At 42.1% G+C, this 13,226-nt stretch overlaps 1 protein-coding gene across 15 annotated transcripts in view; it reads left to right on the top strand.

Moving 5' to 3' along the window:
- Positions 1 to 13,226, top strand: part of PTK2 (protein tyrosine kinase 2) — a 190,770-nt gene that overhangs the window by 86,473 nt on the left and 91,071 nt on the right. For all 15 annotated transcript variants that reach the window (XM_051802056.1, XM_051802045.1, XM_051802044.1 and 12 more), the window contains one exon: positions 7,657 to 7,823. In XM_051802056.1, the coding sequence (XP_051658016.1) occupies positions 7,657 to 7,823 (167 nt within the window). The remainder of the gene's footprint in view (positions 1 to 7,656; positions 7,824 to 13,226) is intronic.

Genomic DNA, 13,226 nt, shown 5'->3' with positions numbered 1-13,226 from the left:
CTTTTTAGGAGAAGGGCTGAAGCACATTCAGCTGAGTCATCTCTAAAGTAGTTTATTCAACTGCATTGCTGTGTTAGTATTTCTTGGTTGTTTTTTCCTGTTTGTTTCCCATTCAATCCATGCTGTACTTTTACCTTGTAGTATAAGAGACCAGAGTACTCGATTGGAGATGCAGTTTGTGGTGGAGGAGTGGAAACATTGTGTAGTGCAAAGGTCTACAATTCAAATTTATCCTGGTTAGACACGTGTTTCTTCTGGCAGCTGTGCCAGCTCCCTTCTTGCTGTTTGTTTTCTTGTGCTACCACCGTAGTTGTGCTGGCATAGGTGGTGTGTGACTGTTTGGCAGACTCAGTCCAAGTTAAAATGAATGCTTGTTTTACTGTTGCCTTTAATCCAGATCAGTTCTGTAATCTTGTTAGCTGCATCGTCTTGCAAACTGACACAGCTGAGGAGGCTGGGGGAAGAAAGGAAATCCCTGTTTATGCTGGCACTGTAGTATGCACCACTAGTGAATAGAGTATTAAAGCTTTATTGATGAGCAGCGTTCCTGTTTCCAGACATTTCCCAAGAAGGATGTTGCCTGTTCTGAAAAAAGGCAAGAGATTTGTCAGTCCAACCTCAGTCACAGAGAAGACTTAACTTCCAGCCACAATTCCACCCATTCACCTTCATCTCTGTCTTCCAAGTCTGTCCCCCTTTTTTAAACCCGCCTTATTTTGACCCAATATCTGGACAAAAGGTCCCAAAAGCCTACTGTGGCTAGCCTGGAGCAGAGCTGGTCTACACCATACTGGTTCTGGTTGACCAGATATCCAGCAGTTGAACTCACTGCTTCCCAACTGTGGAATGGGCCAGATGTGCTTTGTTGCTGCTCAGTTCCTCCTAAACCCACCAGAAGCTTGAAGAGTTATAGGAGAATGAGCATGTGGTAGGGCTGCTCTTATGTATCTGCTGCTGTCTGTAAAGGAGATGCAAGTGTATTCCTCAGAAAAGGTTTTATCTGAGGGATTTCTCTTTAAAAATAGACTCATGATAATACAGTAACAGGATGAGCAGATTGGTCACACCTGTGGAAAAAGTTCTGTGGAAAGAGTCTGAGCACTGGCAGGACTGCAAACCATGCCAGGTTAGTATTTTTGGTGAAGTCTGCTGTATACAGCAATGGTTACATATTCAAATCTAATTTCTATGTGTATAGTAATATATGTGCTTTGAGGTGGTGGAACTATTTGATGTATAGAAGCAGACTGGAGTCCACTGATTCTAACATCAACCAGATATATGTAAAAAATGTATAAAATCATTCCTGATCTAGTATAAGAGCTAGAAAATCAGTACAATTTACATCCCTTCCTTCCTTCTCTCCTCTGTCTGCCTGCTTTGTACCAGGTGAACAAGGTGTGGTTGTAGTGTTAGTTTGGAGGTGCCTCCCTTCTGAGAACCTGAAAAAAGTATAAGGACTCAAAACTACAGACCTGCAAATGTAAACAGTAGAAAAAAGGTGTATGGTACTGTGATAATCTATCTGATTATAACAGACTTGAGCTTTAGAATTCCTGTTTTACTTGTGCAGAATACTCTTGATAGCCTTGGGTGAGATGCACATGCAAAATAGCATTTTAAAACCAATATAAATAGCCCTCTGTTTTTTTCAGAAGACACCTAGATCTGTAGATGATTTCAAGTGAACAGCACATCCTGCATCAGTACTTAACCATACAAGAACTGGACCCAAGGGAACTCTTAGACTTTGCAAGTGCAACTGAGGATAAGGAATAGTGAATCAGAAAAATCTGGGTTGGAAAGGACCTTTAAAGGTCATCTATTCCAGCCCTGCTGCAATGAGCAGGGACATCAACTAGATCAGATTGTTCAGAGCCCAGTCTAACCTGGTCTGAATCTTTCCAGGGATGAGACATCCACCACCTCTCTGGGCAACCTATGCCAGTGTTTTACCACCCTCACTGTAAAAAAACTTCATAATATCTAAACTCAACCTACTCTCTTTCAGTGTAAAGCCATTCACCCTTGTCCTGTCACTCCACGCCCTTGCAAAAAGTCCCTTTCCAGCTCTCTTGGAGCCCCTTTAGGTACTGGAAGGGGCTCTAAGGTCCCCCTGGAGCCTTTTCTTACCCAGAATGAACAACCCCAACTCTCACATCCTGTCTCTGCAGCAGAGGTGCTCCAGCCCTCTGATCACCTTTGCAGCCTTGCTCCAACAGGTCCTTGTCCTTCCTATGCTGGGGACTCCAGAGCTGGATGCAGTTCTCCAGGTGGGGTCTCACCAGAGGGGAATAGAGGGGCAGAATCCCCTCCCTTGATCTGTTGCCCACATTACTTTTGATGTTAAGCTCTGGAAAACTAAACTTCCTGTCAACATTTCAAACACTGTTATGTTTATTTGGGAAGTGTGCAGTAGGATCAGAAAAGTGCTGATTCATCCAAGAAGACTGGAAAGGCTCTGTCAGTCCTGTTGGCATGTGCTTGGAGGGTTCCATGTGGAATTATGTGTGGGTGTGGAGAGGTGCTTGGGATGACAGATGTGAGTATGGCCTGATTGTGAAAGGCTCTGAGGCACTTGAGTAGATGAGGTGCTTGAGCCGAGGGTGTCTCTGGACTGGAAAGGTGAAAGGACCCTGGGCACACCAGCACAGCCTCTGTTCAGGTGGTATTTTCAATATAAACTTGTAGGGTTTCAGTGGCGGAGTCCTGTTCATCCTGATCAGTTCTCCAGTCTAGTTTGTCATAAAATACAGAAACTTGTTTGCTGGATCAGCACCGGAGAAAGCACCATAATGAGAAAAAGATGCACGTGGGCTTTTCTCTTTGAATGTCAGACGTGGTGTTATCTGAGGACAAGCCAGCTTTTGGTGTTGTGAGCATGCTCTAGAGTTTTCCTTTATAGAAATTTTAAGTTAATTTCCATCATAGCTGTGTCATTTACTTTTGTCCAGCTTTTCATTTAAGCTACCCATATAAATCTCTCATCAGGAGTTACAATACTTGATATAGATAGTGTTTGACATATTTGAAGGGCTGCACAAACATTAATACACTGTGCCTATATCAGAGGAGCTCCTTAAAGACTTTTTCTAGTGCAAGAAACTTTCTCCTTCCTACTAAATAAGGAAATTAGGTTTGTAGTCACACTGGGAGTATATTATTCCATCTTCAATTTATTCATAGTAGCACATCAGCTCTGTTAATTTACAAGCAAGCAATTCATTTTCCCTCATTTACAGGAGGATGAGGTAGTATTGGTACATACTGGGAGAGCCCTGTGCCTTTCGGCCTTTCTCTGGTCTTGTCTTGATTTTTCAACATTCAAATACACTCTGCTGTAAATGGTTTTTTTGCCACATTCTCCTGATTTAGGACAAATATTAATTTTCAAATTAGCTGTGTTGAATATCTGTGGGTTCTTTAGACAAATGAGTAAAAGTGAGTGCTATCGAGTTTTCTAGCTGTAGAAAAAGCTTTTTCTTCTTCCCTCTGGGGTAAAGGGAGGGAAGGGTGACCCATCTGTTGTTGATAGGAAGTTCCTCTGGGGGCTTCCCACTCTCTCTTGCTCAGCTCTATCAGCCTATTTTATGTTCAGGATGTAAATGTCAGCTTTGGAAACCTAATTAAAGTCAATGTGATTATGGTAAACAGCATTCAAGGGACCCGTGATTGTGTGACTGCCTTGCAGTTGTAGGGAGTTACCAACAGACTCGTGAAAACTCCTCAGAGGAATTTATGGAGGTACCCCATTTACCCACAGTGAAATCTCATTCTGGAGTAGGTTTCTGCTGGAGTTAAGCTCCAAGACGAGTATTCTGGCTGTGATTAATTGGAAGTCAGAAGTTTGTAATCCAGGGTGAAACTCTGGTGTTCTGTACCTGTTTTTTTTCCACTCAAGAATGCATCTGAGGAGCTTCCTGAGCTACCAGGCGGGTTGTAGCAGAGTCTGGAGAGATTTCGGATTTCTTGGCTGTGCTTCCAGTTCAAGCGCTGTGGTGACATGTCTCAGCAGGATGCTGTAGACACTATTGTGCAGTGGATAAGCAGTTAAATTGTTTGTCTGGAAACTTGTGATTAAGCATTCTGATCACTGCCACAGAGAATATCAGGCTGCTGCTGGCAGGGCTCCTCACAGTGCCACTGTGGAAGGCAGAGAGGTTGTCACCCATCCTGGAGTGATGGCAGTGGCTTTGTTTGACATTCCAAACGTCTCCACTGGGTCTGTGGAGGATGTCCAGGGCTTGAGGATACTGAACATGTTGTTTAGTACTGATCAGGGTTAAATGCACTGACCTGGTGATGGCTGCAGTGCCAGTGCAAGTCTTGGAGATTAATCTTGGACTGTTTGGAAAGAGCAGCCAGATAAAACAAACCCTGTGGTGGTGCAGGGGAACTCGCTGTCCTGTGTGTGTGTTGTGCTGCTGGGTTCTTTTGATGGAAGGTGTGCCTCTAAATGTTTTAAAATTCAAATTCTCTGGTTTATTAAAAAAAAGTTAAATAACCAAATAGATGTTTTACTTGAGAGGCCTCCCCTGCAAACCAAAGGAGTGTCTTAGTTTTAGTGTCTTAATCACCCGATTTCCTTATTTCTCTGGATTTTGTTTCTGGCTGTGGTTTGATAGCATCTGGAGTGATCTCTGTGGCTTTCCTAAACAAGAGAGGAGCCACTGAAAGTGTTTGTTTCACATAAAGCATCACTTCTTCTTTCCTGAGAATACATGACTTCTTAGAATATGTTTTCAAACACTTGGACTTGACCTCCTTTGCACCCATGCTGCTGTCTCCTTAGTGTTTGCATTGACTTTTTCTTGATTTGCTGTATGTACTAATTATTACTAATTCTTTTCTTGGGGTGATACCAACTACCTGGCCAGAAGGGATGGTGTACCCTTCCTACGTAATGTTTACCATCATTTTGATTCTGTGATAGGTTTAGCATGGATTGATGAAACAAAAAGCATAGAGGCTTAAAAATCTCCCTCACTGTTGGTGGGAATTAGGACATCCGGCTTCTCCAGTCCTTATAAAATCCCAACCTGAAGATTAGAGTCTAAGATGTCCGACTTGATTCTTTCCTGAGTAAACACCAATGGTTTCAGCTGAGCCTTATGCATCAGTAGCCTCAGTGGTTCAGGGTCATAGATAATTTTGCCCTAATTTTTTTCCTTTCCAAGGCTGTTTCTTATCACAGTAGACATAATATCATTTAAGAACATGTGCCTCCGTTTTCATTATCAACTGACAGTGTCAGAGACAGGGGAAGGGATGGGTTTCCAAAAAGAAACGCTGTACGTTACATGCTCTGTGCAGGCTGCAGGAAGAGATGGAAATGAATGAATCTCTTCTGTTTGCATGTTGAAAAGCTGGCAGCATTCCCCTTGGATGAGAGCTTGTCTGCCAAAATGTTAGGCTTTACTAACTAAGCAGAGATTGTGCCTTGGGTGAAGAAGAGGTTAAATGTGTCTCTGTGGCTTCTCAGAGCTCTTGGTGGTTGTTGTGTGTTTCCAGGGATACAGGCAACTGTTATCCTTTGTAGTATTAGATACAAAGACCCTCAAATGCAGGCAAGAAACAAACTTAACCAATTTACATTTAATTCAGATTTAAAGCCATTCACTGACCTGATCATAGACCTTTGGAATTGCTGGGGAAGGCTGCAAAAAGTTAACTGCTTTAAGAGGAGACAGAATGAGTAATTGGAAGAGTTTCACTGAAGGCTGATGAATGACAAACAATGCTTGGCTTGGGAAATCCACTGGGATAAAAATAGTCTGAGGTTAGGGGAGCACTTGGGAAGTGCCCTGTGTGCTTGCCTGGTGTCGCCTCTTTGCCTGTTGTCGGCTTTAAAAAATTTTGTTATACATTTCACTGCATTGCTTCTGGAAGATTATTTAAAGGTTGCAGTTTGAGATGTGTGAGCTGATTTAACAGCTTGATATCACCTCACCAACAGCATGATTCCACTCCTACATGTGTCATCTTCCCCCTCGATTCAGATTTAGTGCTTCCTTAATTGTCTTTTTTTGCTTGCTTAATTTGCAGAATCAGGGTCTTAAACAACTTCTTTGGGATATAAAATAACAAATTTTCAGAAGCAGTGATGGAATCATTTAGGTTGGAAAAGATCTCTGAGGTCATCAGGTCCAGCCATCAACCCGGTCCCCACCACGTTCAGCACTAAGCAGTGTCCTCAGGTGCCATATCCACGTGTTTTTTGAACTCTTCAAGGAATGACTCCACCACTTCCCTGGGTGGCCTATTTCAGTGCTTGACAACCCTTTCAGGGAAGATATTTTTTCTGATATCCAATCTAAACCTCCTCCAGTGCAACTTTAGGCCCTTTCCTCTGGGAGAAGAGGCCACTTACCTGGTAGAAGAGACTGAACCCCCCGCCTGGCTGCAGCCTCCTTTCAAGGAGTTACAGAGCATTAAGGTCCCCCCAACCCTCCTTTTCTCCATGCTAAACACCCCCAGCTCCCTCAGCTGCTCCTCACCAGGCTTGTGCTCCAGACCTTTGTGTCATCCTATAAAAAACCTTTTGCCTAACTCGCTCCAGTATCCCACCTTGGGCTCTTGTAGAACTTCCAGCTGACTCACCTGTTGATGTTTTCTGCAATTCTGAGCAAGAATCAGCAGCTTGTGCATCATCGTGGGCTTATATGTGTGTGTGTGTGTATCTGTATCTATGTGCACACTCACACATGAGCATTTTCAGTAGGAAATTTTCAGGCCATTACAGCCTCACACGCCAAGGGCTGTGAATTCCTGGCAGAAGTGTCTGGGAGCAGTGATATCCTGTGCTCCTGCTGAGCCCTGAACTCTGTACCAGAGGGGATCTGCCACCTTGCAGGGAGAGGAGCCTTCCCTTCACTGGGCTGTGAGGCAGCCCTTGGATCTCCTGCTGGCTCCCTAATCGAGATAAGATCAGGACATGCTGCACCTGCTCATCCCTGCTCCACTAACACCTTTGATTTTTGGGTACTGCATTTTAGACCTGTTGAATGTCTGACACGGAAGGGAAAGCTGTTGAGGTTTTATTTGAAATGTTCCTTTCTTGGGCAAGAGATCCTCAAACTCTGAAATTTACCTCAGGGCATTTGTTTTGTTTAAAGATCTTGCCAGATAATTGTCTTTTGCATCGTTTTATAAGAGATCTGTGCTGAATTTCAGGAGAAAATGAGTGGGAGGAGATAAGGAAACAAGGGGCTGTGGTGTGACCTCCCAAATCCTGGCTGTTGGGGCAGGATGAAAGTCTTTAGATGATTTTCCAATTCTAGGTGGAGACTGACTTTTAAAAGGTGATTTTTTTTTTTGAACAAATACATCCTGCTTTCATCACAAATCTGCTTTTTATATTTTGGCTTTCATGTTATTCTGTTTTACATAGAGGAAATATGGCTTAATTCTGATAAAATGCACAGAAATTTATTTACTGATGTTTCATGAAACCATGCTGGTAAAACTTCAGAATTTGTAAATATTGTCTGAAATAGCAGCTTACAATTAAATATGTTTAGTATTCTTAATAAAGGTGCTACCTGATTTATTGCTTAGTATTTTGTGTAGGGTATTACATAATAATATTTTAAATTTTTAAAATCTCTAAGCGTTGCATTTCATGGCTTGTAAGGAGTGTGTGTTTCTCTGTTTTAGGGCATAATTCAGAAGATTGTGGACAGTCACAAAGTGAAAAACGTGGCCTGCTATGGGTTACGGCTCAGTCACCTGCAGTCTGAGGAGGTTCACTGGCTACACCTGGACATGGGGGTGTCCAATGTGAGAGAGAAATTTGAACTAGCCCACCCTCCAGAAGAATGGAAGTAAGAGTATAAGTCTGTTCAGTGTCAGAAGTCGAGTCGTGTAAATCTTTTTGCCTTGTCTTTACAAAATATTCTGTAATTTTTTTTTATTAAGGAAGATCCTCTTGTGGTGGAATGGAGATGGTGGAACGGTGGGAGAAATAAACCCACCAAACTTTTCACTGAGAGCTGTAAGCAGTGTTTTGTTTGCTTTAAAGGGGTTTTGTTTTTATGAAGGGTTTCCTGCAAACCGAAGAGAACTGAAGAGAAACCTGGGATTTAGAGGAAGCATAAAATAGGAACAGAAATCTCCTGTTCATTTGCCTTGAAATCTGCAAGTTTTGTCATCCTTAAAAGTTTTAGGACAGAAAAGCTATTCCTTTTTATGGTATAAGCACACTGCTGCAATTTTAGCAGGATAAATCTTGTTATTTAAATAAAGCCAAAAAGATACTGTTAACTACTGGTGGTATTTGTGTGTGTATATATATATAAATACTTATATATAAATACTTGTACATAGATATAAGTAGGAGAAATGTGATTTGAAAAGAGCAAAATGCAGTCAAAAATCAGTTTATCCCTCGACTGTGGAAAAACTTTTCAGTTGTTAAACTTCTTTATATTGAGGCCCAGAGCAGTGAGTGACATCTGCCTTCCTTCTGACTGATCTTCTCAAGTTATACCAGGAACAGTGAACAATAGAAAAGGTCACTGCAGAATTTTGAGGGTTTTTTTCATAACATTTGCTGAGATATTTTCATGATCTGGTTAGTTGGTTCCAAGAAGTGGTGTGACCTGGGTTTCTTCAGCTTTTTAGGAGGGCGAGCTGATGGTTCACGTTCAGGAGAGGATGTGGGCAGGAGAGGAAGGAGAGAAACACTGTCCACTTTCCTGGTAGAAAGACAAGAGAAGACTAAAGTATATTTAAAACTGAAGTATATTTGTGCAGAAAAACATAATAGTCTACCAGAGAGGACGGGGAGCTCAGAGTTCAAAATACTGTCAAACGTGACTAAACTCTCCTGGGAACACCAAAACTAGTGATTACTAGTTCATGGCAGGGAGGTTATGCATCTGTTTCTGTGGTTTATGTTCGTAACCACAGTTTATGCAGAAGTCATTTTAAAGGCTGCACATACCTTCTGGAAAATTACTGTGAATAGTCTATGCTTAATTTCTCTCAAATGGAGTTTTAGTCTAGCAGATGTCACAGTTGGCAATCTTTATTTATAAATTTTCTTTAGAGTCCCAGTTTTAACAAATTCCACAAATTCAAAGAAATTAGGAACGTTTAAAAGCTGGGTTTCAGAAATGTTGCACGTTGTCTTCTGTGCATGCTGCATTTTATTGTTCCTGAGATGTACATGGATCACAAGTAATTTTTCATTGATAATACTGTAAAATCACAGCTTGGAAAGGAGAAGATTCCTGAACTTTTCCAGGATAGTGGTGGTATCATGTGGTGGATAAGATGTGAATAATTTATGCTGTGGAAATTTGTTACCTAATGTACAGGTGTCAGTTCCATTTTTATTAGGCAGTACAAGTCGTGTCGTACACATTGCAGAACACGTTTAATTGGTTTTAAAAGCAAAGTTAGATATTGTTTTGAAGTTTGTGGAAAGGAATTGTATAAAATACTCATGAAAGAGCTGTGATAGGGTGTAAATTATTCAATACCTTTCCAAAGTGTCATTTAATGTGTTATCGAATCCATGCAGCGTGACATACCTTTTAAACCCAGAGAGATTTGCTGTGCATAATCAAAACGCTGCTGTCATATTTGTAATACCATAGCAGAGTGTCTAAGATCATATGACAGTACTTGTAGAAATATTTAGATTACTAAAGGGGAAGTAGTCTTGGAATGGTTCTTAAATGAAAAGCTTCCTATAGTGTTAATAAACCACTAAAATTGAGTCACATGTGGTTGTTTTTTTCTTTTTTTTAATCATCTACATTAAAAGGGTTTTATATTGACAGTGTTCAGAAATTAGAACTTGGAATTCTCCTGGTCTAATCCAGGTACTAGAAGTTACATGGATTATGAGTGGGCTATACACAAAAGTCAGCAGAATAAAATCCATATCCTGTACATGCAGCTTCTCTTTGGTGCTGGTGGTGATCCTGCAGAAGATGAGTTAATGCAGGGAAGAAATGGGGTATTTCTTACCTGGAGAAGAGAAAGCTCTGGGGAGGCCTTAGAGCACCTTCCAGTAACTTAAGGTGCTACAAAAGAGCTGGAGAGGGACTTAGGACAAGGGCATGAAGTGACAGGACAAGGGGGAATGGCTTCAAACTGACAGAGGCCTGGTTTAGTTTAGATATTAGGAACTAATTGTTTCCTGTGAGGGTTTTGAGGCACTGGCACAGGTTGCCTAGAGGAAGTGTGGCTCCATCCCTGGAAGTGTTCACACCTCACATTTGCTTTTGTATTATAGTAGTTCAACCTGCTTCATGCTATAAAAAGGTTTGTATTTAGCATGAGATAGTTCAAACCTTTGCTATCTTGTGGTGGATTTTTTATTTGTTTTAAATAAAAATCAGTAAAGACGTAGTGCTTTACTTTTTCTTAGAAAGAAGAAAGATTGGCACTAAAAGTCAAAAAGAAGCATTTTATTGCCTGTCTCTGCATTGTCACTGTATGTTTACTCTAGGAATGTTTATGCTAGTTAACTGTATCAAACCAAATATCCTGTTTCCATTTTATTTTGCTCTCTGGCTATAAACATAATTCTGTCCAATATCACAAAATTCCTAATGGCTCTAAATCATGCTGCCAGAAATGATCAGAGTTATAATTACTTGTTTGTTTGTAGTAGTTTGTTCAGGAAATAAGTCTTCTTGAGTCTGCTGTGGTTTATGTCACACTGGGTAATACTGACTTATTTCTTTGAGCTGTGCAAGATTTAGCACTATAGAAGCATTGTATAATTTGAGTGTAATTCCATGTAATTGCTTCAGAATAACTGTAGTCTTCCAGATGCAGTCTGAGGGTTCTATTCATTACTGAATTGCAGTAACCCTGCTGCTGTTAGGTTTAACTTTCAGTAGCATAAACTGTAGCTGTTACTTAAACTTTTACTTGTGTGAAGGCCTGTATACCTGTGTGTGTGAGGTGATCCCAGGTGACAAGTAAAATACAAACAAAATCCCAGAGCTTTTTAAGGCAATAAAGACTGGAATGGATCGGTCTGCTTCAGGTTTCCTCTTAGCATTTATGCCAGTAAGGCATGTGTTAAACTCACATTTTTATCGAGGAAATTCCTCTTCACTTGTAATATTACTTTTATTTGAATGATTGGATCTTGCCAAGGGCAAGGGGAGGAGAGGTAAAAGAGCCTTCCTCCATTAACCTTCATCTTTACCTCTGGGTACAGATGAGGATTACAGGTGGGGGAACCAGGTTAGCAGGATGAAGGACTCTTAAATCATAGATAGCATCAACCCTCATCATTTTTTGCAATACTGAGCCTTAAACAGCAGTCACAGGTAGTTTCCTCTATGTCTCCAGAATTGCTGTGTGCCAGAGCATTGTTCCTTTTGCTGGCCTTTTTTGCCCCACAAAGGGAATGCCAAGAGGTTCAAGAAACAAGTTGTATGTCTCGGAACACAGTGTGTTCCCCACAGGGTAGACACCTCCTGGTTCTGTAGTTAAGGTTTGTAAAGCAGGTCCTCGTGACCAGGTGACATTCCTGCTTTGGCTCTAACAGGTAGAAGACACCCCAGTGCTCAGCAGTCCTGGGCTGTAAGTTTTGGTAGCTGTGAGACAAAAGCCCTGGCACCACAGACACAAAGGCCAGACCACCTGCGGGACAGTTTCACGAGGGGGCTAAATTGATCAACAGCTCTGTCCCCCTCCTCTCCACAGTGTGTCTTCTCCCTTCTCTTGCTTCCAGTTATCCAGTCCTATGAGCTTTAATGCCTGTCTAATCCTTCAGTGAGCCGATCCAGTTCATTAAACTCACACAAGGCTTCTCCTTTGTCCACCCCTTTTTGTTCCCATCTGCTCTCTTCTGGTTCCTTTCTTGTTGATGTGAACTGAATCAGAACCTGCTGGAGGCAACCTACGTGGTTGGGACTGGTGGGATTTTTTCTTTCAGTGACTCAAAGTATTAAGAGTTGGACCATCCTTTCTTTTTTGGCTCCACCAGCTGCCCAAGTAGTGCTTGTTACTCAGAGGGAAGCCCCCAGAACTGCTCAGTGATGTTCACTGTGCTGTGGAAGGGTCACTTCACTGTACCACTTGTGAACCATATGGATTCCCACCTTTCTGAGGTCTGAGTGGAGGCTCACTGTGTGTCAGAGTGCTTCTGTACCCCAGTATAGGTGCAGAGCAGTTAAGTAGGATAGTGATCTTCAAGTAATAATTTATCAAACATGAGGGAGGTCGTCAGCAGCTGAGATACTTGCTCCAAAAGTAGGCCTGGTTAGTGAGGGACTTGTCATCCTCATCACTTGGCTGCACTTCAAAGACAGGAAATTTAGAGGGTATTGAAATCAAGCCCATCCTTGAGCTGGCCTTTGGAAGTCAGCTTCTTTATTCCCATAGGCCTCGTCAGAGATTAGGGTATAAATAGGTAATGAAGGTCACCTGAGGTGACTGTCCCAGCCAAGCTGGTTTGCTTTAACCTGATTTTCTCATGAGATCCTGTTGCAAAAAGCAGCACTTCTCACAGCTGCTCGGGTAAGAAGACAAGTCCCTCTAAAGGAGAGAGATTGCTTTTCCTCTTTATCCCAGAGAGTAATGGTGTTCTGCTTCCTAGAATCACAGAATTGTTTGCGTTGGAAGAGACCTCTAAGATCATCAAGTCCAACCTTTAATGCAGCACTACCCAGGCCACCACTAATCCGTGTCCTCAAGTGCCACATCTACATGTCTTTTAAATCCCTCCCTGAGCAGCCTGTTCCAGTGTTTGACAGCCCTTCTCCATGAATAAATTTTTCCTAATATCCAGTATCCAATTTTGTAAAATCCAATCCAGTCTAAACTGCTCCTGGTGCAACATGAGACTGTGTTCTCTTGTCCTAACACTTGTTACCTGGGAGAAGAGAGACCAACGCCACCTGGCCACAACCTCCTCTCAGGTAGTTGTTGAGAGCAGTAAGGTCCTCCCTGAGCCTCCTTTTCTCCAGGCTGAGCTCCCACAGCTCCCTCAGCCGCTCCTCATCAGACCTGTGCTCCAGGGGAGGTTTAGGTTGGATATTGGGAACAGTTGCTTCGCTGTAAGGGCAGTCATGCATTGGAACAGGCTGCCCAGGGAAGTGATGGAATCACCATCCCTGGAAGTGTTCAAAAAACATGTGGATGTGGCAGTTGAGGACACGGTTTAGTGGTGAAACCTGGTGGTGGTGCTGCATTGAGTGTTGGACTCAGTGATCTTTAAGGTCTTTTCCAACCTTAATGATTCTGTGATTCTA

The sequence above is a fragment of the Manacus candei genome, unplaced genomic scaffold, assembly GCF_025592945.1.
Source record: "Manacus candei isolate 608988 ecotype Guabito, Panama unplaced genomic scaffold, ASM2559294v1 h1tg000054l, whole genome shotgun sequence".
Taxonomy (NCBI): domain Eukaryota; kingdom Metazoa; phylum Chordata; class Aves; order Passeriformes; family Pipridae; genus Manacus; species Manacus candei.
Note: the sequence above shows the minus strand (reverse complement) of the source record. Positions and strands in the feature narration are given on the sequence as shown.